Below are 26,357 nucleotides of genomic sequence, written 5' to 3' on the forward strand. Positions count from 1 at the left end.
GAACTCCGGCGTCAGGTAGAAATGAGTCTGGATCCCACAGTCATCACCTGCAAACAGTGTGGCCTTTAACGTTTCTTAGCTGTCAGGGTGTCAGCTTCCATGTCTATAAGATAGGGGTGCCCCTGTCCTGTCAAAGCTCTGTTAGCAGCTGAATACTCGCTGAGACCGACTCATTGAACACTACTGAAATCCCACAACAGATATTCTGTCCTCCAGACACCATCTTTCTCTGCCCAGCTCTGGCTCTCTGCTGCTTCTATCAAGCAGTCTGCTTGGCTTTTAGGTGGGTTCATCCAAAGGAAGTACCAACAGGAGAGCAGAAAGGACGGGGTATTCAGTCTGCTTAGCCTCCAGCAGTGGCTTAGCTCGCACACAGGCTTATAGGGTGGCTTCAGCTTTCTCTAGATTCCGAGCTTTTCTCCCTTTGCTTGCCCATGCCAGTCCTGGGATAACAGCTTCCACAGGCTGCCAGCCTCGGGGTCCTTCACCACCTAGGTTGGCTCCTCTTGTCCCATGTGTACCCTTGTGCATTGCTTCTTCACGTAATCACACCTTTGGAGGCCACCCCTGTCCCCTTGGGATACCTACTCCAACTGCCCACTTTGCAGACAGGGAAGCTCAGGCCCAGATGCTTCTGTCATCAGGAAGCAGTACAGGAAGTTCGGGTAGCAGGTTTCTGCCCCTACCCATGCCTGGGCAAGGCCATAGTGCTGAACCTGCCACCAAGTAAGGCTGAGAACCATTCAGCGGAAGCATTCTCAAGGGTGCCTGATGCCGGGTGTTTCCTGTGGGCCCTGCAGCTGAAGGGACAGAGTGAGGGAAAGCAGGAAAGTCTTCTCCAGAGAGTGAGACCCAAGGGTAAAAATGACAGTGACCTAAGAGGGATACTGGATGAAGTACAGCCACTGAGCAGGAAGAAAGGAAGGCTTGGAGGTCAGGGGAATGTGTGAGGAATGAGACCATCTTTAACTCTGGTAAATGTTGTCTGGGTAACAGTGGGAGAGCTCCATACAGGTCAAAGCAAAGCAGAGTGAGTTCAAATGCAGCAGCAGAAGGGGGATGGAATGAATGGCAGGAAGGGTAACAGTTCTATCTCCATGAGACCCAAGAGCCCAGACCTTCAAGGAGACCTCCAGGGATAGCTCAAAGAAATATTTGAAATAGACAGAAGAGTTCAGAAACCTATGGCTTTCAGGCTGCCTTGAGGGTATGTAGACCAGATGGACCATGACCATCTCAGCACCCACTATTTATAAAGCCCCAGAAATATATGTAGAATACCTCAGTTCACCTCATGAATAATGCACTGTTGTTGACCCATTTTATAGATGAGAGAGATGAGCAGGTAACTTGCTTGAGTCAGGATTCTAATGACTTCTGATTCTAGGACTCCACAGCCCAAACTTGGAATCTCTGAACCATCTGTCTTTAGCTAGTTTTAATGATGTAAGCACCCTGGTGCAAGGTCTTAGAGCCCTTCTAAATTCTACATTCTCACACAACTGGAGAATTCAAGATCCTTGTCACAGAGATGCACTCGTGGCAACTGGGCATGGGGAGCGGGGATGAATCACAGATGTTTGAGGCGGGGCTGGGGTTGAGCCTGTGGTTCTGCAGCCTTCATGTACAGCCTAAGGCTGCATCCATGACAAATGCTCTGACATGGACTCAGAGAACAAGAAGTTGGCATCCTAGGCTCCACTGGTTAAATTTATCCTGGGAAGGAATGTGAAGGGAACAGGGAGAGAAATCAGAGCGGACTTGGTTTTCTTCCAGCACCTGCCTTCCAAGAGGCAATAAGCGTGGTAAGATCATTATCTCACCAGCCACCCACCCTCAAGGAGGCTTGGCAGGGAAGGCTTCTCTTCCTGCTGGGCGGGAGGAATTGCAGAGCTCAGGGAGGAGGGTCTAGGCTACAGATAGGGCTGGGCTCTGCAGGGTCCAGACTCCACTCCAGTGGAGCCAAAGATCACAGAAGCTGTCTCATCCCTGAGGCAGGGGATGGCTCGGATCACAAGGGCTTGGGGTATCTTCTTGTTGAGTCCCACTTGGACCTGACTTCCCTGTCCCTCATACCTGGCTGGTGCTCCATCACTGGCTCTTGTAATGTGGATGGAAGTGAGGCTTGTTACCTGGGGCCGAGATGGTTCAGTGCAGTGTACCTTCCATGTCCTCCCGCTCCCGCCTCCTGCCATCTAATGGCTCACTATTTAGGAACCAGGGGAGATTGATGAGGCAGTCTTGATGGAGACTGAGTCAAGATGGCAGGCAGCAGACTAGAGCCCAGAATGACTCCACAAAGCCCTCCAACATCCCTGACCCACAATGTTAATCCACCGGTGAGAGGACTGTTTGTTACAGCAGTTATCAATACCTATCCTGACTGTTACAACTGTCCTCACCAGTTTTATCACCGAGAAGATTGAGGCACAGTGAGAAGTGTTTTTCTAAAGGACAAAGAATGAGTTAGAGTCGGGGAGGGGAGGATGAGGCCAAATGGGTCATTCCTAGGAATAAGCTCTCTATGAAGGTCCGAGATCCGAGGATGCCACTTGGCTCTTCTTAAACTAGCATTTTGTCCCTGAGCAAGTCACCCAACCTCTCCGAGACTTTTACTTTTACTAAAAAGGAGGGAGTGGGCTATGGAGAGAATGAATTAAGAGAGCTAAGCTTTTTACCCTAAGGCCAAGATAAAGAATATTATCTTTATTTGCCTTAACTCTCCTTGCTCCTAGAGATAATAATATTAGTAACAACTGTTGCTAACATCTACTAAATTCTTACTATGTAGTGCATAGCACATAGCACTCACAGAGTTCTCTGTGATACCGTAGCTGCCAGCACGTCCCGAGTACGAGGTACCAGCACTGTACCAAGTGTTTTACACTTACCAATTCACTTTATTCACAACCACCCCCGTGGCATTAAGTCCTGTTGCTCTTCTTACTTTACAGATGAGTAGGCAGGATCAGAGGGGTTAAAAAGTCTAAGCCATAAAAGGCAATAGTCAGGAGAGTGAATCTGGAATCCAAGCCCAGTCCGTCCAGCTGCAGAGTCCATGCTCTTAGTCAGCACTGTGGTTTAACGTGGTTTGTCTCCTCTGAAATGCATGCTGAAACTGAATCTCCATGGTAAGACACTAAGTGGGGTGGACAGGACCTTTAAGAGGTGATCAGGCCCTCTCCTCACGCATCTCTGTTCTTGTGATTAACAGATAAATGGGTTAAAGAGTTATAGCAAGAGTGGATGTGTTGGGGCTGGGGAGGTGGCTCAGCAGTTAAGAGTACTTGCTGCTCCTGCAGAGAACCTAGGTTCAGTTCCTAGCACCCACATGGTGGCTCACAGCTCTCTGTAACTCCAGTTCTGTGGGATCTGATGTCTTCTTCTGACCTCCACAGACACTAGGCACACATATGGCGTACATACATACATGCAGGCAAAACACCCATACACATGAAATAGAAATAAATACAACTTTAAAAAAAAAGTGTGACTGGGTGTGGTGGCAGATGCCTTTAATCCCAGCATTTAGGAGGCAGAGGCAGATGGATCTCTGTGAGTTCCAGGCTAGCCTGGTCTACAGAGTGAATTCCAGTACAGCTAGAGCTATATAGAGAGACCCTGTCTTCAAAACAAAACCAAAACCAAAAACAAAGAGTGGGCATGCTGCTGTGGGATGGTCTGTATGTCAAATTTCTCTGATTGGTCAATAAATAAAATACTGATTGGCCAGTGGCTAGGCAGGAAGTATAGGCGGGACTAACAGAGAGGAGAAAAGAAAGAACAGGAAGGCAGAAGGAGACACTGCCAGCCGCCACCATGACAAGCAGCATGTGAAGACGCCGGTAAGCCACGAGCCACGTGGCAAGGTATAGATTTATACAGATGGATTAATTTAAGCTGTAAGAAGAGTTAGCAAGAAGCCTGCCACAGCCATACAGTTTGTAAGCAATATAAGTCTCTGTGTTTACTTGGTTGGGTCTGAGCAGCTGTGGGACTGGCAGTTGTCAGAAATTTGTCCTGACTGTGGGCCATGCATGAAAACTCTAGCTACAGCATGCTGCAACAGCAGGTCCAGTGGTCTCTTGAATGCTACCTGCCTGTTATTATGGGATGTCTTGTGCCGCCTCATAACTCTGACAGCAAAACCATCTCCAGATGTGTCCCTTCCACCTTCACTCAAAATCATCAGTCAAAATAAACCCTTTTCTTTGTCCTTCCCCAGCTATGGTAACAGAGAATGGAACAGGACAGTCAGGATTCTAGATTGTTCTCGGCCCTCCCTCCCTGATTAGGTCCTGACTTAGGAAGGAACTTCTGTCTGTGCTTAGGAGGGTCTATTGCACTTGCTGGTGCCGCTGACTAGGACGAGCCCAGGAAGCATAGGAGAGCCACTCACAGTGGGAAGAAGGGACCTCTTCACCTGCAGACGGAAAGGCTGGCCTCTGCTAGAGCCCCGCTCTGATCCCTCTGGTTCTGAATGTCTCGGCTAGGAAGTGGGGCTGGCGGTAAGAACACTGCCACTCAGCACCGTGGCCTGGAGTACAGGCCCTGCTAACAAGAGCGGCTCCGTTTCCCACCACACGGTCCTCCCTCCCACAGCACATGCCTGCCTTCCTGCAAGTCCTGAACATGCGCCACAGACATGTGGAGCTTCGGCTCATGGTGTTCCCCTCTCCTCCCTCTTCATCCTGCGAATTTACCTATTCACTCATGAAGGCGCAAGCTCAGACAAGCTCTCATTTTTCAGTAGTTAATCAGTGCTTAGAGTGCCTGCTGGGTACTGGGCACTGGGCACCACTGACACATTGATGAGCTCTAGTGCTGTGAGAGGGAGAGAAATATCAATCAGTCACACAGTCCAAAATGGGACATAGAGAGGGGCTGGGAAGCTGGAGAATACCAGTCTAAGAGCACAGCGGTAGGTGAAGACTTTTGTTTTTTTCTTTTATTTCTTTCTCTTATTTTATTTTATTTTTTGAGACAGGGTTTCTCTGTGTAGTTTTGGAGCCTGTTCTGGAACTCACTCTGTAGATCAGGCTGGCCTTGAACTCACAGAGATCCGCCTGCCTCTGCCTCCCGAGTGCTGGGATTAAAAGCGTGCACCACCACTGCCCGGCTAGGCGAAGACTTCTGGCCTAGACTCGACTTCAGGCGAAGCTCTGGGTTACAGCACTCTGAGACTGGAGGGATAGGTGAGAGGTGGAGGCAGCATCCCTGGCTAAGAGAACAGCAGGTTCTTTTGTGGGAAAGGACATGTGCTTTTGGAGTGTAGAGGTGGACTGAAGCGACTGTGGCTCAGTCCACCTGCTCTGGCTAGGACAACCAACTGTATACATCTCCTCCCAATCCCACATTCAGTGACTTTACCCTTGTAGCTTGACCACAGTGGAATATTGACTCTACAGACAATGGCATCCTATTCCCCAGAGAACAGGTTTGCCAGTGCAGAGAGCTATCGTGGTGAAACGCCCCTGCCCTACTGTCCCGTCTCCATCCGGACCCAGGTTCTGGTACTACTCTGGTGCGTGGTCTGTGGGCTGCTAGGCCTACATTACCACCTGTGTTTGGTCTGGTGATCTCAGCAAGGGGCGGAGGAAACACTTACTGGAACAGCAAATGAATTTCTCAGATTCTTAACCCCGCAAAGACTGAGTTTCTCAGTGCCAGCCTCTGGGCATCCTTCTGCTGGCTGGGCGTCTCCAGATTCTCCCAATTTGGCAGATGGAACTAGGATGGTGGTAACAACATGCTGTTTTCTCTCTCCAACAGAAAACATTTAGATCCGGCAGCTGGCTAGGTGGGAAGGTAGGTGCCACTGGTGGGGGACGTGTTGGGAGGAGAGAGGACAGAAGGTATGTGGAGCACTTACGCAAGCTTAGCCCAGCCTAGAGGCTTCTCATTCATGGCTACCTTTAGGCCCTACAACAGCTCAGCAGGGTGCTAATTGCCCTAGGTGGCACAGGGACTTAGACATGGGACAGTCCTAGGGTCTGAATCCTTGCTTTGCTACTTGAAGTACTTTATACAACCTTGGGAGATCTCTCTCTTTCTCCTCTTCCTCTCTCCTCTCTCTCTCTGTGTATCAGTTTCTCTATGGGTAAGGTGGAGACATCAGCATCTGCTGGTTAAGGGGATTAACTAGGGGTGGAAGAGAGAGGGGAATACTTAGGGAGAGCCAGGAGAGGGAGAAAGGAGAGATAAATAACACCAAGGATGTTTTTTTTTAAAAAGCTATTGGGAAACACACTGTTTTATAAGCTTACTTTATATATATATATATATATATATATATATATGTATATATATATATATACATATATATATATAACATATTAATACATATGTTAAATGGAGTGATAATGCTTCCCACAAGAGCCATAGACTATCTAATAAAAACCCCATTGCTAGGCATGAGAAACCTCCCTCTGAGTTGCTGGTCAGGGGAGCCCAAGAGGTTACCATCATTGTCCTTGGTGTCTTCTAGCATACGAAAGTAAGACCTTAGTGCACTCTGAACACAGAACTTGGAAGCATTAAGCTAGAAATGACCTGCAGCCTCTTCCCTGAGGACTGGCTCTCATAGTATCTGAAGGTGCTATACAAGCTGCTAAAGGAGAAAGGCAATCAGTGGGTCCATCCAGCTGTAAAGCCTATGAATCACAACAATGACCAGCAGGGCAAGATATCCCTAACGGTGTAATAGTGGTACTTATATCCTGGCGGTAACCAACAACTGTCTAATTGGACTTAAGGCTTTCTGGAAGGAAATCATGTCTCATATTGTAAACCTAGCCAACCACCCAGAGCTAGCGGTCATAGATTTCAGAGGAGAACCGACTACGGCCACTTTCCTAAGCCAGTATATCTCTTAACTGTATTCTAAATACTAATCCTTATACTTACAGGTAAGGTAGCTCTCAGCTCTCATCAAAGGAGTTTCATTTTGCAGCTGATAGAGACCATTACAGAAAGCCACAACTAGTCAAAACATAGAGAACAACTAACCGTGGGGTACCTATCCCTAACTGATACAACACAACCTTTACATACACCTAAGGCTCAGAGGACATGAGAGAGGGGGCTGGAAAGACTGTAAGAGCCAGAGGATCAGGACTCCGGCTGTTAGATACTATTTTCTAGACAGGGAAGCTGTATGCACGAAATCACAACAATATAGTTGTCTAAACAAGACCTGCTGACATGCCAATGTCAGTGGGGAACATTTTCCAAGGCCTCACCCCCACATGAAGTATTACAGGTAGTCAATGGCTGTCGACAGAGGACGAATCAATTTTCTCCAGGAATCAGTTCCCTGATGTGTTGTTCAATCCTAAGTGGTAATCCCTAAACACAGTATGTATGAGTGACACAAAATTGAATCAGTAGGGTGTGTGTGTGTGTGTGTGTGTGTGTGTGTGTGTGTGTGTGTGTGGACTGTTTATTTTCACTTCCTTTACTTTTTTGTTTTTGTTTATTTGTTCGTTTTTTTGTTGTTGCTGCTGCTTTTGAGATGGAGTCTCACTACGTAGCTTGACTGGCCTGGAACTCTATGTAGACTAGGATGGTTGCGGCATTCTTCCTGCCTCTGTCTCCTGAGTGTTGAGATTTTAGGGTGTATACCACCCCACCCAAACTCTCTATCTTTGATTTTACAAGCCACAGAAAAGCACAAAACCTGTCAGGTAAGGGACACGGTTGGGATCTGAACTCAGGCTGCTCAAATCCAGAGTCTACTACTTCCCTAAGGCAGAAACCGAAAAGGAGTTGCTGGCAGCATCAGAGGAGGCAGGGAGCTTGTTAACTAGGTGCTTCCAACAGCACCTCAGTTGTCGAGGAAAGCACCTCCTACCTGTGACTTGTGATCTCAAGTATTAGAGAGACAGCTCGAGCAGCTGCCAGTGCTGAGCTGAGAAGGGGAAGAAGAAGAGAAGAACCAGGGCTGGAGTTGTTAGGGATGAGAGGCGTCACTACCAGGCCAACACAGAAAGGCTGCTGCTGCCAGACACAAGCAGGAAGCTGCTGTGTGGTGCTCCTCTCTTGCCTCTAGAGCAGTGGTTCTCAACCTGAGGGTCGCAACTCCTTTGGGGTGGGGATGGGGGTGGGGGTGGGGTAAGGTATGGGGGAGTGGGGGCGAATGATCCTTTTGCAGAAGTCACATATCAGAAATTTACATTATGATTCATAACAACAGCGAAATTAGTTATGAAGTAGCAATAAAATAATTTTATGGCTGGGGGGTCACTACAATGTGGGGAACTGTATTAAAGGATCACAGCATTAGGAAGGTTGAGAACCGCTGACTAGAGTGAGTCACTGCTCTTTGGGGTCTGCCGCCTTGCCCTCTGGTTTCTGGAGGTGTGGTTGATGAGTGGTACTGGCTGGCGAGTAGAAGAGAGCAGGAGGAAGAGGTGGGTATTTCTTCTGCCTACTGCTTCCCGGCCCTGTCTTGGTTTTGCTAGTGGCTCTTTCTGTTTGTGATCACTGCTTCTGGTTTAAGTCTGGGCACCTAGTCCTCCCATGATGACTACAATCTAGGGTGGCAATGGCCCTCTGTGTTCCTCCCCACCTGCTTCGGCTCCAGTGTTGATTCCTTGGGTGTACAGTTCTTCCCAAGCCCTGGCTCAATGTACTTCCTTACTGAGACCTTCACAGAGACACCTGTTCTGTAACCAGACAGACCATCCCCGACACTGGACCAAACTGAGCCGTTTTGAGGCCTGACAGTACCGCGATGCTTCACACGTGTTCCCTTGTGCCATTAGCAGGAACAGATAAAGGATGAGTAAGTACAAACGTCAATTGCTGTAATAAATCATTTGTCAGATGTGCTTCTGTGGGGCAGGGTTGAAGCTCCATCCCAGTGTGACAGGGCTATAAATAACAGTGCACACTTCAGCAGCCCCAGCTTCCAAAGCCCTTCCCCGGCCCCCAATCCTAGACACCTATGTGTGTTAATTTAGGCTGCCAGAGTTTAAAAAGGCTTTATAGTCCGTTTTACAGAAACGGAAACAGGCCCACAGAGGGCATGAGACTTGCTCTCAATCACACCAAGTGTCCTTGATTTGAATCCATATCCTGGCCTCTAACTACTTCACCCTTGTTTGATGAAGAAGAAGAAGTAGAAGAAGAAGAAGAAGAAGAAGAAGAAGAAGAAGAAGAAGAAGAAGAAGAAGAAGAAGAAGAAGAAGACGACGAAGACGAAGAAGAAGAAGAAGGTGACTGTTATTGAGACAGGGTCTTACTATGTAGTCTAACCTGCCCTGGTTGGCCTGGAGCTCATTATGTAGACCAAGATGACTTCTAGCCCTTCATGCCCCTGTATCCCAAGTGCTAGGTTTAAAGGCAGACAGATAATTCTTTTTGTTTGTCTTCTGTAGGCCAGCCTGGCCTCAAACTCAATACGTAGCTGAGAATGACCTTGAACTTAGGATCCTCCTGCCTCCACCTCCCAAATGATTCCAGGTGTGCACCACCATGTCTGGTTTTATTCTGTGTTGGGCATCAGGGCTTTGTGTACACTAAGCAGTCTACAGCTGAGTTCCATTCCCAGCTTCATCTTAATTATTATGCTTAGTCACCCTTCAGTAGTCCCAGGAGGTTGATTCTAGGAGCTTTGTAGACCTTATATAAAATGGCACAGTGTTTGTCTATAAACTATGCACATTGCCCTTCATGTGTTAGATCCTCCCTAGGTGACATATAATGCCTGACGAAGTGTATATTCTGTGCAAATGGTGGCCATGCTGTATTGTTTAGGGTATAAGAAGGAAACAAAACCTGCTCCTCTTTGGGGCAGGTACAATCGCTTCCTCAGATATCTTTCATCTATGTTTGGTAGCGTCCACAGATGCGGAACCCACAGTTAAGGAGGGCTGCCTGCATTTTTATGTATAAACAGCTTTGCTACTTGGGTTTAGGTTCATCATTCTCTTGATCACAGGAACTGGCCTCATTCCACTCTCCGTCAACCATGAAGCTCAGCATGTGATCGAACCAGAAGCTGAAAGAGACCTTCAAAGCCATCCCCTCATTATCCACAAGAGTTTCCCCTCTTGGGGCTTGCCTGAATGCTCCTGTGCAAGGAAACATGCAGCCAAATTTAGCTTTAAGTAGTGCCAGCCATTGCAAGGGCTTCCCCATGCTGAGCTGACATTCAGTAATGTTTGCTGAATGGAGAAGGGTTTTTTATCACGGTGTACAAATCCCTTGGAAGCACTCATATCTGTTTAGAAATGATTTGTCCTCCCATAGAGTAGTGGAAACTCCTTCCTAAACCAGGACCCAAACTGTTAAACCAGCAGGAAAAACAGCAACAAACAGGCAGGATCCAGGCTGACTTGGGAGGGAAAATTCGGGCCTGGGATTTGGGTTTCTCTGTGAAGGAGGTGCTGTTCTCAGCAAAGCTTTGCCTGCTGGGAAGTAATTTTGCCAGCTGAAACACACTTTTACAGTTGATTCTGTACCGACAGGAAAATATCGCCTGGCAGTCTCTTTGCATCTGGGATGGGGGCCACATCCTCAGAGCCTGCTGGGACTCCTCCCCTGAGAGACAGGCCCAAAGCCAGGTTTATTTATTTAGAGTCTACGGACCCGATCAACTGCAAAAGCAGCCGTTTAAAAAGTTGTCTGCTGTTGGTTTTTAAAAACATATCACTAGCTGGCTGTGCTGGTACACACCTGTCATCCCAGCATCAGGAGAGTAGGAGGGTTAGCGTGAGTTAGAAGCTAGCCTGGCTTGCGTAATGAGCTGCAGCCCAGCCTGGGCCACACGGGGAAGCAGGGGGTGGGGGACAACCTTACTGGCCCTACTAGCTTACTTGTAGCTGCAAGTGTAGGCTGTGGGGCCAGGCTGACAGCCTTGAATGCCTTCTTTGCCTCTAGATAAGGTATGTGGCCTCGTCCAGGTAAATGAGACCCCTGAGGCCCAGAGTTTCTCAGAGGTGAAGAGATAACGCCTTTGGCTCCTTGGTCAGCACTTAACAAGTTTGAGATCCTATTTTTCTGTTAATAACATTGGTTTCTGCGGTGCCGGATGGACATGGGTGTTAAAAAGGGCTATACGCACCTGGACCAATGGTCCCTTCTCCCACAGACATCACAGAAAGGTGAAGAAGGAAAAGGACCATGGGGACATGCAAGCACACCTCATGGAAGAGGCCTTCCCAATTACGGTTTTCTGTGAAAGCGGCTGCCTTTAAAACACATACTCTGTGGCTTTTGAGAAGAGGAGGGGAAATCCAGATTGCAGAGAGACTGATGAAAGCCAGGGCCCACTTCAGCTCTGTCTGTCAGTTGGCCTAGGAGCTTGGGGATCTGCATGCTGTGATATGGAAGGGGAACCAGGCCAAATCCTGAGCTTCATGAAAGCTGCTGTCGGTGCATTTCCAACATGGAATGCCTGCTGGAAACACCTAGCACACTAGCACACGAGGAATAGCTAGCAGATGAACAAGTGGTGTGGGTTTTTTTGGTCTCAGACACTGAGAGAGGATATCCAAAACCGCGTTGCCTTTTAGTAGCAATGTTGTCTTAGGAACTCTCAGAGGGAAACTGAGAAATCAGATGTCATTAAAAGTGCTTCTGTTCCCCACCCCCACCCCCAGCAGTCAGCACAGGGTGTATCTCTTATGCGAGTCACATAATGGTTGGAAGTATGCTAGAAGAAACGAATACAAACCAGGTCTCAGGCTCTGAGCCTTGATGAAGTCGGGTCATTTCTGGCAAGTTTCAAAACCTTTCTCAGTGGAAAGGTGTGGTGGTTTGTGAATGAGGTCAAAGCACAGGTATAGGTGTGAAAGGACTTCACAGATTCAACCACTAAGGGCTTTGTTTAAAATAAAAGATTTCATATATATATAAACACACACACACACACACACACACACACACACACACACACACACACACACACTGGGGTTTTGCCTGCATGTATGTCTGTGTGAGGGCACCAGATCCCCTGGAACTGGAGTTACAGATAGTTGTGAACTGCCACATGGATGATGGGAATTGAACCCAGGTCCTTTGGAAGAATAGCAAGTTCTCTTAACCACTAAGCCATCTCTCCAGATGAGGACCAGAGGTGAGTTTTTGAGGTCTTCAAAGACCCCCCCCCCCCCCCGGCAGCCGCCTGGCCATCTGGGATGCTAACTCCTGTGAGGGAGCAGGACTGTATGAAGAAAAGGAGCCTATGTCACTACTCTGTGTAGGTCTTATATTTGTAGACAGATATCTTTTGGAGGCATGCTAGGGACTGAACCCAGGGCCTTGCACATGCTAAGAAAGTACCCTACCACTGAGCTACATCCCTAGCCTAAAAAAGCATCTTTTAAAAAAACTTCTATTTGTAGATAAAATAGCCTCTAAGAACAAAACACAAACCTCCTGAAAAATTGCTTGTGTCTGCGAGTACACGCCTTTTTACTGGGCAATGGTTCATACTTCCATCGGGGGCATAACGGGTTTGGAGACCTCCACAGGGCAGCAGAGGGACTTGGACTGGATCTCACATGTGTCCCCTGGTCCAAACTTCTCCCTGCCTTGGTGGGCTGCTTTGCCTCTGTTCTGGCTGCTGGTGGGGCTTCCCTCTCCTGACATGCCCATGCCTCTGTAGCTCTAGCCCCTTTCTGCAGGCCCTGTGATTTCCCTGCACCCTGCCCACACTTTCAAAGTAGCCCCTTTATTAAGCTCTCTTCCAATTACTCAGTTAAAGTCTGTCATTTGGTTCCTGCTGAGCCCCCGATAGATATGATGTTATAAATCTGTCGTTAAATCATCAATGCCCACACATGCACACACACACACACACACACACACACACACACACACACACACACACGCACACAGACTTGCTCTCACTTGGCCTAAAACATTTAATCACTAACAAACACATGTATGCTCTCACAAACTCACCATGCTCACACACTCACATACAATTAGCCCAATTTAAAATCCTGTACTGAACTGAGTGAACTGAGGTGAACGGAGGGCATACCTGGGCTGCAAGATCCCACCCGAGTCCTGTGTCTAAGCTACAGGATGCCACCTCCTGCCTCTGGGGGAGTGGGGGGGGGTTGTCTTTTATCTGTATACTGTTGAGCTGCTAGTTCTTATTTTTAGATATGGCTAAACTTTGTCCACCACAAATCCAGACAACCTTAGCAACTGCACTCTCAATATGCTTGGAAAAAAGCTTAAAAAAAACCCCACAAAACAAAACAGTAAGTTAAGAGAGCTTTAGAATATCTAACTATACAGAATAGACAAACCTACATGTAAAACCAAAATAGTCTCTCAACCAAGCTGCAGGTGGAGAAAGAACAAAAGCCTTTAGGGATCACACAAAAATTAACTTAAATGGAGAGAACCAAGTCCATTAGGTAAGAATTGAAGAGAGATGCATCCTGAGGCCACCTTTCCAGTAACTGGACCTGACTCATTACAAAGAGGCCACCTTATGAAGTAACCTTTTGTTTGGGGTTGTGTCTTAGGAAAACAGATGCCAGGAGCTTGGACAGAGTGACCTCTAAGGCTACACTAAGATGCTCTCATGATCTTACACAAATTACTTCCCCTTCAGAGTTTCTGTTTCCTCTCTGGAAAGGGACAGCTTTGTCTAGATGTGCCCACGGGATCTTTAACACCTAGACAATATCAAAATCAATGATTCTGCAGGCAAAGAGCTGCAGAAAGCAGGGAGGTGGAGGCATAGAAATGAGCCGCAGAAGTAATTAGTGATGGAAGTGCAGGTCTCGAGCTGCCCCTGGGTATCAGATGTGCAGCTTAAAGCAAGGCCAATCTTGTCTGAATAATTCCACTCTCTTCAGAGCCAATGGCAACAATAGAGTGGTGAGAAATCTAGCTTCTGTTGGAGGGAGAGACACATGAACTTCTTTGGGAGGCAAGAGGCCAGGCTGTGGATTGTGCTGCTGGCATCTGCTAGTATTTTCACACCCCGAGAACTTGGGTTCTTTGTTTTTCATCAGGGTGGAAAGTATCAACCACCTATGCACGTGATACTGAAAATTAACAAGCGTGAATGTCCCTAGCTTTCCTGGTTGTGGTAGATATCATTCAAGAAAATTTATTCACATCCAGGACCCGAATGTACTAGATGTGTGACAGTGGCAGAGTGAACTCAATGAGCCTGCCTTTTCTCGTCAAGACAGTGGAAGGACCGAAGCACCGAAGCACCGATCTTCTAGAATGGGTGCGGAATAGACGAAACACAGAATGTTATGCACATGGGGTAATGAGGGTCAGTCCTACTGCTAAGTAGCTTTGTGAGATTTAAACAACAGCATGAAATCACCATGTCATAGAAACCACGGTGTGTGCCCTCTTCTCTTATCCGAGCATTCAGAAAGATGATTTTGTGGCCTCCCCGCCACACTATCAGTTTGGCCTCGAGTGTCAGGATATCCTCTGCTGTATGAGAGGGTGGTGGGGACCAGGTGGAGAGATGTGACAGAACTTAGGCAGTGCCCTGCTTGGCACGGATGTCCTCTGTCTCCCGATGGCAGTTTTCTTTGGGCTCTCTGAGAACTTTACCCAGGGTCCAACAGGGCAGTTTTGCCTGCCTTGTACTTCTGGCTCTATTACAAGAGTAAGTTATTCAGGCTCCTCAGAGGAGCCGATACCTCTCAGGTGGCTCCCCTAGATCCTGAATATGACACTGGAAGAGTCCTTGGAGGTCCTCTTTCCAGTCTTGTCCAAATCAACAATCTAAGCTAATTTATTTATTTTGAGACAGGGGCTCAGGTAGCCCAGACTGACCTTGAACTCTCCATGTAGTCCAGGATGACTGTGAACTGACCCTCCTGTTTCTACCTCCTGAGTGCTGAGGTTACAAGCAAGTGCCACCATTCCTGGTTTCAGGTTTTGCGTGGTTTTTTGAGCTGGGGCTGGGACCCAGGCTTCTTGCATTGTTAGGCACACACTCTACCAACTGAGCTACATTCATACCCTCAACCAAAGCTTATTTTGAACTAAGTGTATCTCCAGTCCTATTGCGCCTAGATAGGGCACAGTCACTGCATAATCAACAGGAGATATAGAACTCCAAAGAAGTTCTTCCTTAAATGAAAGGTACTGTTCTAAACTGTATGATACCCATAGTTGGGGTCTTCACAGCAGACGTGGTCTTCACAAGCATTTCTGTCAAATGAGTCATTTGGAGGACTGAAGACTTTCTAGTATGAAAACTTGTACTTTAGATTGAGAATTTTATTAAAATGTATTACTATTTTTAAGCTACCATACAAATATCCTTTGTATTGATCTCAGTGTGATGAACTGACTGAATAAATATGCCAATTTCTTCCAGTGAGCCAAACAGTATTTTTAACCTACTTTAAAATATGTGTTGTTTCCTATGGTTTTTTAAACTCTGGAGTTGATTATGAAAGCAATTTCAATTTTTAAAAATTCTTCTTTCCAGAGAACATACATATATATATATTTTAAACTATCAAATGTAAAGCTTAATGGGACGGGCCATTATTTTTTAAAGTTGCAAAGTAAGGTGAAAAAGAAAGTGGATTATTATGGTTAATCTTGAATGTCAACTTGATTTGACTTAAAACACCCAGGATACCGACTTATGGACATGCCTTTGAGGACTCTTCCAAAGAGATTTCACTGACGGGTGAAGACCAACCCTGGAGGTAGACAGTACCATTCCATAGGCTGGAGTGCCCACCAAGTACAAAGGAGAAAGGAAGTGGAACCAGCATTCACCTCTCTCTGTTTCCTGACTGAGGATGCAACAGTGGCCTGTCCCCTCACACTCCTGCTGCCACGCCTTCTTGTCACTAAGGATTATGCCCTCAAACCATGAGCCAAAGCATATCTTTCCTTCCTCAATTGCTTTTGTTGGGTATTGCATTACAGAAGTTAGAAAGGTAATTAATGCAAAAAATTGGTACCGGGAGCAGGGTTACTGCTGTGATAAACACAATCACGTGGGTTTGCAGGCCTTTGGAACTAGTTGGCTGGAGTTTGGGCTCCAGACTAGAGAAGCCCTAGAATGACACAAGAAGAGAGTGACGGGCCACTTGGCGGCAGGTCTACAGCAGAAAAGAGCAGCATGGACAGTAGAACACATGAAGCGCGCAGTACGGTGAGAAAGGAGTATAAGCAAGTTTCAAGTGGATGTAGAGAAAGCAGCTGGAGTTGTTGAAGAAATCAATGTCATTCAAGGGAACTGGCACTCTAGGACAATAGGAAAGGTACCCTCAGGGCAAGGCCTCACTCACAGAAAGCTCCCACTTGTGAAAATGCAAATTCATTTGAAAAAGAGAAAGCCTACATCAAGGATGCTAGCACCAGAACCAGAGGACAGGTGTTCTTTGCCCCCAGTGGCCACATAGGAAAGTGTTTCCCCAGGGTCGGCCTCAAAAGCACACAAAGGTTGCGATACCTGTTGTCTGAGGGGGTTAAGCTACATCTTGATCTGGCAGCACAACTTGGCAGCATTTTCCATGTGGCACTGCTTTGCAGGCATGGAAGATACAAGAATGAAGGAGTCCCAGAAGCGGGCATTGAAGCCAGGCAGCATGTAGTTGGGTGAGGTCAGACTCCCTGTGAGGAGGCATTAAACGGCCATGGCATGAAGCCGAGAAGGTGAAGCCTGACTTGCAATGGAGACCTCAGGATACTGGAGATGCTAGTAATGGAATGTTTTCCAAGAAGAATTGCAGGCGTGAAGTAGAGCTGGCCCAAGAGAGAGTCTATGCGTACAGTAGGCATGAGAACCAGAGGACTGCAGCTACCCAAGGGAGATGCCGCCCACCCGATGCCGTCAAGAGCCCCAGAAGCTGGACATGGAAGTACAGGATTTGGTGTTTGCCCTGCTGCGATCCAGTTGTACCTTGGCTGAGTCTTGCTTTCTTTCTTCTCAATCATCCTTTTTTGGAATGAGAATGTTTTCTTCATGATATTGTATACAAGAAGTATATGACTTGTAGGCTTGACTTTTTTATAGGCGCTCACAGATAAGAGATTTCCCAAATCTCACAAGATAATGTATTTACACTTCTGAATTTTTGGAACTGTTGAGATTCTGGAGACTTTTAGAGATAAACTAGATGTATTTTGCATTACAAAATGAACATGAAATTTTCGGGATCAGGGATGGAATGCTTTGATTTAAAAATGATATGCTTGGTTGTCAAGCTGATAAAACGAAGCCTTGTGATAGTTAATCTTGATTATCAACTTGGCAGAACTTAGATTTACCTAGGAGGCAAACTTCTAGCCCTGTGTGAGGGAGGGTTTAATTTAGGTGGGAAGACCCACCCCGGATGTGGTGGCACAATCCCACAGGCTGGAGTCTCAAATGAGCAGAAAGTGGGTGGAGCATCTCTCCCTGTTTTTTGACCGAGGATGCCATGTGACCAGCCACCTAATGCTCATGTTGCCATGACTCCCCGTCACAATGGACTGCACCCTCAAACTGTCCCAAAACAAACCTTCCTGCTTCAAATTGCTTTCTTCTGGAATGTTTTCACAGGAGCAAAGAGAATAACTAATACACACATCACGTAACATCACACCGGAGACTACTCAACAAGGGAGGCTTGAGCGGCGACTCTTCAGATGTGGAACAAACATACTCTTCTGTGTACTTTGCTCCCTCCCATCATTGCCAATTTAGTTTTCTTCGCCTTTTTAGCATGTAACATTGTGGACTTAATCAGCGTCCTTCTGGGAGTTTGGGAATTTTCAGAAATTAAGGGAAGGACTGGGGAGATAGCTCATTTGGCAAAAGTGCTCAATGTGTAGGCCCGAGACCTGAGTTCAGATCCCCAGAACACATGTAAAAGCCAGAGGCAGTGGCACAGGGATCGGTAATCCCGGAAGCCGAGTCAGGAAAATCACCACAAGTGCACAGGCCAGCTATCCTGACGTGCAGGATCCTGCCGCAGACAAAGCAAAGAATAAACGAAGCTTGTTCTCCGACCTTTGTAAGCGCGCGCGCGCACACACACACACACACACACACACACACACACACACACACACACAAAGAGAGACAGAGAGAGAGAGACAGAGAGAGACAGAGACAGAGACAGAGACAGAGAGAAAGCCAAAGCACTCCATGCACTGGCCAGTGGGCCCCTCGGTGAATAAGCACACTGCCAATGCTACCAGCTTTTCACAGACAGGGCCATGACAAAGAAGGGGTTAAGGACTCGTTCCAGACCCCAGCTCATCACCCTCTGCCTCTCCTCTTTCCCCTTTGCCGAGTGGAAAAACTCCCCAAAGTAGAAATCCTTTAAGCCTCAAAGCTATTTGGAATATCAATGAGATGATATTTAAAAAACCATTTTTCCCCCAGAAAAGCATGAAAGAACTAGTGATCATTATAGTTGCTGACTGTGAATCATGGGATTTCCTGGTTTTAGAAAGAAATGTCAATTTACCATTTTGGAAAAAGAAACAATGCCAGATATTGTGCTTACTTTGTGGGAATAAGAATCTTAGAAAATTCAGGCACAGGGCAGGGAAGAGGGCTAGTTGGACATGAAGGAGGCACATTATAGCTTCAGGAACAGAGCTAAAACCAGGCAATTACAGAATCGAGTACTTCAGGAGACCCTGGCCATCTGGTGTAACTACTGTCCTCAGCAGATCCAAGGTGGTCGGACCCCGCCCCCCTCTTTTTTTTTTTTTTTCCGGAGTTGAGGACTGAACCCAGGGCCTTGTGCTTGCTAAGCAAGCGCTCTACCACTGAGCTAAATCCCCAAACCCTGGACCCCTTTTAATGACAGGAATCCATACCTCATAGCACAGTTCACCAGTCAGGGATGGCTAACTGTCAGGAAGTCCTCCCCAAGCTTCACTGAAACCCTTCCAAATGTGTGTTTTCGCTTGAGATGAATGTCTCTGGAGCTGCCTGTGGCCTCTGCCCCTGCTCAGACAGCGAGGTTTACCTGAAGTTGTAGCCAGGGGAGACGCTGCTTTTCTCAGAAACTCCATCCAGCCGAGTGAAGGAATATTTGGGTATACACTGGTCCCAGGCCTTGTCCAGATCGCACACCCAGCCGATCTTAATGCCCAGAACTCCACCCTGAAGAAAGGGCCAGATATGAGCTCTCCTCTGTGCTCAGTCAGGGCTGAGGATTTGTGATGAGTGATTTCATTCCCTTCCCTACACGGGAGGTGGCAGGGAGGAAAGAAGTTCACTGGTAGGGAGGGGGTGTCCTTGGGGAAGAGCCTGGAGCCTCCAAGTCCCTGAGATACAACTCAGGAGAGAGACCTGCTGCAGACCACTTTCCTGTGTCGTGAAACTTTTAAGAGACCAAAGGCCTCTTCTGAGATGAAATGGGATGGTAGGAAGGGGAAACTGAGGCTTGAGGAAGTAGAGGCGAGATCTCGGGAGAGATGGATGGGATTCAGGATAGGAATGGATTCAGGGATCTGCATGTCTGGGATGTTTCCACCAGGTGGCACTGTCTTGCTGTGGCTCCTGCCCAGCATCCCAGTGGCTGTCCCTGAAATCTATGGGAGGGCTGAGCTTTCCAGGTAGGTAGGGGGTCATGGAGAAGAGACAGGCTCTTACCGTGCGGGCCAGCTTGGCAAAATCTTGCCCAGCGAACTTAACCACATCCCCTACCCTCAAGATAGGGCAAAATGGGGCCCTTTCAGGGTGGAAGCGGCAGGTCTTTATGTCCTTGGCTGTCAAGTTGGGCAGGAGGTTTCCCCTGGGAAGGAAAGAGACGAGACCCAGAATTAAAGTAAAGCCAGCTATGCCTAAGTTTTCTCCAGTCTTCTGGATGCTTCCGGCCCTCCACACCCAGGTGGTGACATCTACCTGCACCATTTCTCCGTCACTCCCCATCTACACATCCTCTTTCCCTGCACGGTTTCATAACCCTCATTGTCCGGCCAGTGTCTCCAAACTACCAGGCTGGGCTCCTGGTGAGCAGAGTCTCTCCTAATTGCTCTGTGTATCTCCACAGGGCCTGGCAGGGTGCTTTGCACATGGCTGATTACCACTAGGTAGTTGTTGAACGTATGAGTCAATGTAGTGAGGGCAAACTAAGACAAAAACCAAACCAAACCAAGCCAAAAGCAACAACCTCCACTTGAGGGCTGTAGGTGGGAAGAAATAAAGTGACGGACACTTCAGACTCCGACCGCAGGAGGCCTCGGTGCCCACAGCCAGGTTATGTTGTCTTTTCCCAGCTCCAAGCAGAACTCCTGTGTGGGTTCAGAGTTCTAAGGCCGGGAAACTGGCGGAGACATTGGCTAGGTGACATTTGGGATAGGAGCTCCAGGGAGATGAGAAGATGGGGAGACAGTGGGGGACCTCTAAGGCAGACTGAGTGAGGGAGGAACTGAGGACTCACTTCTCGAAGTTGAAGAGAGGGAAACGGATGCTGTTCTTGATGAAAATGGTGAAGTTCTCGGCTTCCATCATGACAGGCCTGTGCGTGAGAATGGCGACTCAGCTCTCCGGAAGAGGGGAGACGGGGCCTTTTCTCAGCAATATTTTTTTTGTGTGTGTGGGTAGCTCTTGAAAGGAGACATCTTATGAACCAAGGGCCTATGGGAGCGAGGGTGAGAGGCAGAGGCAGGGCAAGGGAGATGACACCCTGAGATAACACTTCTACTCCCAGAATGAACATTAGTTGGGGACACACAAAACCCTTCATATGCTTGGGGATGCTCAGAGCCTTACATCTCCACGGTATCCACTTCGGTGGGGCACCAGCCCTGGATCTCACAGGTCCGGCGAACAGAGCTGTAGTTCACACAGCGGCCCGTGAGGATCCCTGGAGGGTGGAGCCGCATGACCAGGTGGCATCCTGCCCCTTGTCACTCCCATCCCCCTCCTCACCAGGGCCCTTGGCAGGTGAGCAAGGCAAGCCAATCTGCTGCATGTGTCCTGAACAACCCAGAACTCTTCTTCCTTGTCTCTTTGTCTGAGCTATCCCTTCTGCCTAGAACGCCCTTCAGGAAGCTCCCTCCATCTGACCAGATCTTCCTCATCTTCAGGTTACCTCCAGGAGGGCTTTGGAGCCACCTCTTAGAACCATCCTTGTGTCGTCGTCCCCCCCTTCCCCTCCCTCCTCTGTGTTTCCTTAATACCACTTGCCACTCCACCCTACCACTGCAATACCTAGACTGAACGCTTGGGGAAGGAGCCATGCACCTCCACAGCCCTGTCTGCTTCGGGCACCCAGCAAACCTCTTGTAACACTGGCAGAATTCCGTAGAATAGGCTGGACCCCTTTCCTGAAACGGGCTATCCCCATGGAGAATTCACTGCCTTTTAGAGTCCCATGAAGGCTTGGAGTTGGGCGGGGAGGGGGGCGGGGTGGAGGAAAGAGCTGCACTCACCCCCACCCGGGAAGCGCTCAGGCCCACACTGGCTGTCGGACACACAGCGGTACTTCTCCTCGTTCTGTGGGGAGACAGGGTCACAGGTGTATGAGGGACCCTCCCTCGGCCCTGGTCAACCCATTAGCTCCCATTGCCTCCCACGAGTTCCCGGAGCGGTGGCTTCTGGTGGGTGGCAGGTCCAGTCACAGCTCCAAGGCTAGCCGGTGGGCCTCTGTTCACACCACCTGCCTTGCTCCTGCCCATGTGCTGCCTTGACCTGTTCCACTCACCTCGGGACAGAAGCCTTGCATTTGATTTTCAGTAACGATCATCTTGGTGATGATGACAAAGACAGAGGTACCCTTGGGAGGAAAGGGGAGACAAAAAGAGCCCCATCCCAATCTGCAGGTCAGGAAGTGATTTCTGCTCTACAGAGCAGGAAGCCCCAGTCTGCCTGTGCTTTGGCCAAGGTGGCAGGGCTAACAAGGGGCACAGCTGGCATTCAAACCAACTTCTTCTAACCACCTGGTGGCCCCCTTGCTCTTTTTCTGTATTGTTCTCCACGGAAGCACGAGCACGACACGGTCCAGCTTCTTCATGTCCAGTTCTGCACTTTGGAGGGCAGGTTCTTGTTCCCCCAACAGTACTGGAGCCGCTGGTTCAGGATGCCTGGCCCTCTGTCCCCACTCTCCCCAGATGTGGGCATGCACATGTCCCTAGGGTAGGGCACCATACCTGGGGTGGGGTCACATAATCGGACACGTCCATGACTCTGTTGGCATAGCGTCCGAAGCCTTTCACCTTTGTTACCACTGAAGACTCAATGGCGGTGTCCCGCACTTGGTAGGCCTTCTCGTGCAGGAAAACCCACCTGCAGCAGGAGAGCAGGGATAGAGAAAGAGTCCGCAGGCTTACGAGACGGGGGCTGGGAAAATTCTCCTTCCCGCCAACATTAGAGTCATTTGGGGGTGCTTGGTAGGCACAGGTGTTGGGGGTAGGAACCAGGATGAGTCCTCGGTTAGTGCAGTGAGTCTTCATAACCACCTCCAGGGAGCACCTCTTTTTCTAACTGCCTTCCTATGGGAGAAAGTCTTACTATTCCAGCACTGCCATGGGGTATACAGATGTGTGTACGTGTTTGGAAGCCAGAAGTTGATATTAGTTTTTTCTTTTTGAAGCAGAGTCTTTCTGTGTAGCCCTGGCTGGACTACAACTCATTTTGTAGACCAAGTTGGCCTTGAACTCACAGAGATGCACCTGTCTCTGCCTCCCCAGTGCTAGAAATTAAAGGCCTGCACCACCATGCCTGGCATCAGAAGTTGATACTGAAATAGACATTCCAACATCACCTCTATCACTGTCTACCTTACCTGTTTTGAGACAAGGTCTCACTGAATCTGGTACTCAGTGACTGGCCAGACTAGCTGGCCAGTGAGCCCTCTATCCACCTGTCTGCACCTACCAGCACTGGGCTACCAGTATACACTGCCATGCCTGGCATTGTTTTTTAAAAGATTGCACCGGGAACTCTGCAACGCTAGGAAAGTGCTCTATCAATATTGAGCTACAGTCCCAGCCTACTTGTGATTTACACATAAAAAACCTCGAGTTATTTTTAACTCCTAAGAGGGAATTTCCACCCCGTTGTGGGCCATATGCATGGCCAAAGCTAACTATTGCTGATAACAAGGTCCCCCCTCTAGAGAGAGAAAACACAGAAGGTCCCAGGCTGCAGACCCTGTGCATCCCAAGCTTTATGCATAGTTGTGCCCTGTGTGCCAGAACATTGCAGACATTTAAGAAACTGAGGGAAAGTCCCTGGAGCAGGCTACTTGGTAGTCTTCATCTGGCCAAGGGTCAGCTGGGAAATTAGGAGGAAGGGGGTATGGTCAGTGGTTGTGCCTCTGCCTGGGAGGCGAATACTGTTGGGGAAATGGGGGTGCTAATCTCATTCCTTGCATTGTGCTTCCACCTAGTGGTCATTACCTGTCTCCCCATAGTTTGAAGTCATTAAGTGACCAAGTGGATGAGGCAAGAACCCTTTCTTCCATTCCCACCTGCTTTGCAGACCCTCCCAGGCCTCCCTGGCAGCAGGGAGGGCCTCAGACTGCCAGCTCTGCTCATCTGTGAAGGCCTGCCTCCCTCGTGAAAAAGTCACCACAGACCTCAGGGTTTAAGACATTCAGTCTCTATTACCTGTCCCAGCCTGACATTTGGGCCTGGTGGCACACTGGAAGGTCAATGCAATTACTGTCTTTATTCTGTAGGTGAGAAAAACCTATCAGATAGGTTTGGGGAAATATGCACACTCTATACAACAAACTAGTAATCTGTTAAATTTTGTTAACCTTATCATTATCATTACCACTACTGTGGCTATGGTATTGCAGTACTAAGGCAGGAACCTAGGGCCTCACAAGGGCTAGGCAGGCACTCTACCACTGAGATACACTCCTTAGCTCGCTCATCCTACTTGACTACAGAAGCCAGTTTGGGAGAGAGAACTTGTGACAGGTGGCAGACTCGAACAGGCTGGGTTAACATCCTTTCCTGCCTCTCTTGAAGGTTGGGAAATGGTACTGGAAGATGACAGAAGGAGTTTGGGACAGTTTAGCTCAGAGAATACCTTGCTGTGGGCACCCCTGGCAGGGCAGCTGCAGAGGCAGTACTGGGTCGGGCAGGCATGAGGCATTTGAAAGGCGGCAGCGGGTGTCCAGCCCAGGAACTCCTGTCATTGAGTTGGCTGTGAACTGCTGCTTCAGAAGGTGATGGCCACCACATGGCTGCGAAGACTGGGGAGCTTGCTTTTCCATGTTTTGTGTGTGCTGAGGAGATGTTTTTAGGGGTGGAGGTTGGACTGTATGACCTTTGAGGTCCTTATACTGTTAGAAGATCAGAAGGAAGTTGCTTTCAGGCCACTAAGGGAAGTAGAGTCACTTGTAGGACAGACTCAGTCTTTCTTACAGCAAGCACAGGCTGATCTTTGTGAGGCCTTTGCTCTGTGAGTGGTTCAGTACCATCCCCGTAACTTTTAAACCTCTCTCTCTCCCTCCCTCCCTCCCCCCCTCTCTCTTTCTCTCTGTATGTGATTCCTCAGAAGCTATCTACTTTTAATTACTTTTGTGGAAGTGGGTATGTGTATGCCGTGGTATACGTGGGGAGGTCAGAGGGCAACTTGTGGAAGCCAGTTCTTTTATTCTGTGGGACTTGGAGACTGAACTCAGGTTTTCAGGCTTGGTGGAAGGTAGCTTTACATAAAGGCTCTCTTACTGGTGTATCATCTCTCTATCTCTCTACCTATCTATCCATCTATCTATCTGTGACCGGGTCTCCTATCTATCTATCTATCTATCTATCTATCTATCTATCTATCTATCTATCATTTATCTATCTGTAATAGGGTCTCTCATGTGTCTGTCTGTTCATCTATCCATCCATCCATCTATCTTATCTATCCATCCATCCATCTATCTGTGACAGGGTCTCTCATCTATCTGTCTATCTATCTATCTGTCTATTATCTATCTATCTATCTATCTATCTATCTATCTATCTATCTACCTGTGACAGGGTCTCTCATCCATCCATCCATCCATCCATCCATCCATCCATCCATCCATCCATCTGTCATCTATCTACCTGAGACAAGGTCTCTCACTTTTACCTGACACTCACCAACTAGGCTAGCTTGACTGGCCAACAAACCCCGGAGATCCGCCTGTCTCTGTTTCTCCAGCACTGGTATTAGAAGCATGTCCAACAGTGCTAGGTCTTTTTCACACAAGTTCTGGGGCTGAATCTAGGTCCTTGTGCTTGCAAGGCAAGCACTTTACCCATTCAGCCATCTTCCCAGCCACTCTGTTTTAACTTTAAATACAAGGCAAGCCATCATTGTATCTATGGGGCATAATGTGAATGTTTTGGTGCATGTATACCTTACAGAATGGGTCTATTAAACTAATTAGCATAACTATCTCTTATATTTGTCTGCTTCTTTTGGTAGCGTCATCCACTTGGATTCTGAATGCTTTCTCGCAGGAGAGAAAGAGGGTGGAGTCGCAGCTCTGCCAAATGGCTCTGAACCTGTTACCTGCTTTATTGCGGCTGCCTTGTAGCAGCCAGCACGTTGATTAATGCACCATTAAGCATTATCCACATGTTTGTAAAATGCTCTTCTGAGCACCACGCCTTTATAGAAATCTGCAGTGCTGTTTGCTTTACCACGCTTGCAAGAGTTTTCCCTTTTGAAGGGGAGGAATTTCATTAAGGTCTCATTCACCATGTTATGTTCTAACAGAGATGAAGGCAGCATCTTGTTACAGAATCCAAGGAAGTTATGTGAAAGAGCACCATTAGCTCATGGCCTTATGCCCTCTGGAATGATGGGGAATGAGGTCTGGGGGCCTGACTCTCATTCAGCTAAGATGGTGGCTGCTGCTGAACACCCATCGCAGAGTAAGGCACAGTCCAAACAGACTTCTGGAACTCCAGGGTGCCTTGTCACAGGACTGATGTGCTTCTTGATGTTGAGCTAAGGAAATGGTTCTTTGAGGCCAGTACCCTGTCCTTAAAGTCAGGGCATATTTGTAGATGCAAAGAGCATTCAGAGTGTCATATCACCTACCAATACCCAGACACTATGGACACTGCCCCAGTCCATAAAGCCTTTGTGAGACAGCTGTATCATGAACATTGTGCCACAATTGGAGAAACAATACAAAAGCTGACTTGCCCAAAGTCACATAGCTGGGAAGTGGGTTCCAAATGGCAGTCCGCTCTGGACCACTCCCAGCCACACCACTGTAGGGTCTGTAGCTATATCTCAAGGTCAGACCCCTGCTTCACTGACAGAAAAGCATCCCTTAGCTCAGGAAGGTCTTAGGAGGAAGGGGCTTGGGATGGAGAAACAATTAACCAGTCTTTTCCTCCTCCTCTTCCTTTAAGACTCTTTGTATGCCCAGTAGGGAGAGGAGACCACATTAGAATTCTCTCTGAGTTAACAAATGGAAGAATTTCAGTGGTCCCAT

The 26,357-nt window shown here is 48.1% G+C and overlaps 1 protein-coding gene across 1 annotated transcript in view; it reads right to left on the bottom strand.

Moving 5' to 3' along the window:
- Positions 1-26,357, bottom strand: part of P2rx3 (purinergic receptor P2X 3) — a 35,052-nt gene that overhangs the window by 4,631 nt on the left and 4,064 nt on the right. Inside the window, exons 2-8 of the mRNA XM_059259229.1 lie at positions 22,066-22,201; positions 21,621-21,692; positions 21,349-21,412; positions 20,687-20,780; positions 20,355-20,432; positions 19,565-19,706; positions 18,936-19,072 (exon numbers count right to left, since the gene is read on the bottom strand). Of these exons, the coding sequence (XP_059115212.1) occupies positions 18,936-19,072; positions 19,565-19,706; positions 20,355-20,432; positions 20,687-20,780; positions 21,349-21,412; positions 21,621-21,692; positions 22,066-22,201 (723 nt within the window). The remainder of the gene's footprint in view (positions 1-18,935; positions 19,073-19,564; positions 19,707-20,354; positions 20,433-20,686; positions 20,781-21,348; positions 21,413-21,620; positions 21,693-22,065; positions 22,202-26,357) is intronic.

This window comes from Peromyscus eremicus, chromosome 4 (genome assembly GCF_949786415.1).
Source record: "Peromyscus eremicus chromosome 4, PerEre_H2_v1, whole genome shotgun sequence".
NCBI classification, from domain to species: domain Eukaryota; kingdom Metazoa; phylum Chordata; class Mammalia; order Rodentia; family Cricetidae; genus Peromyscus; species Peromyscus eremicus.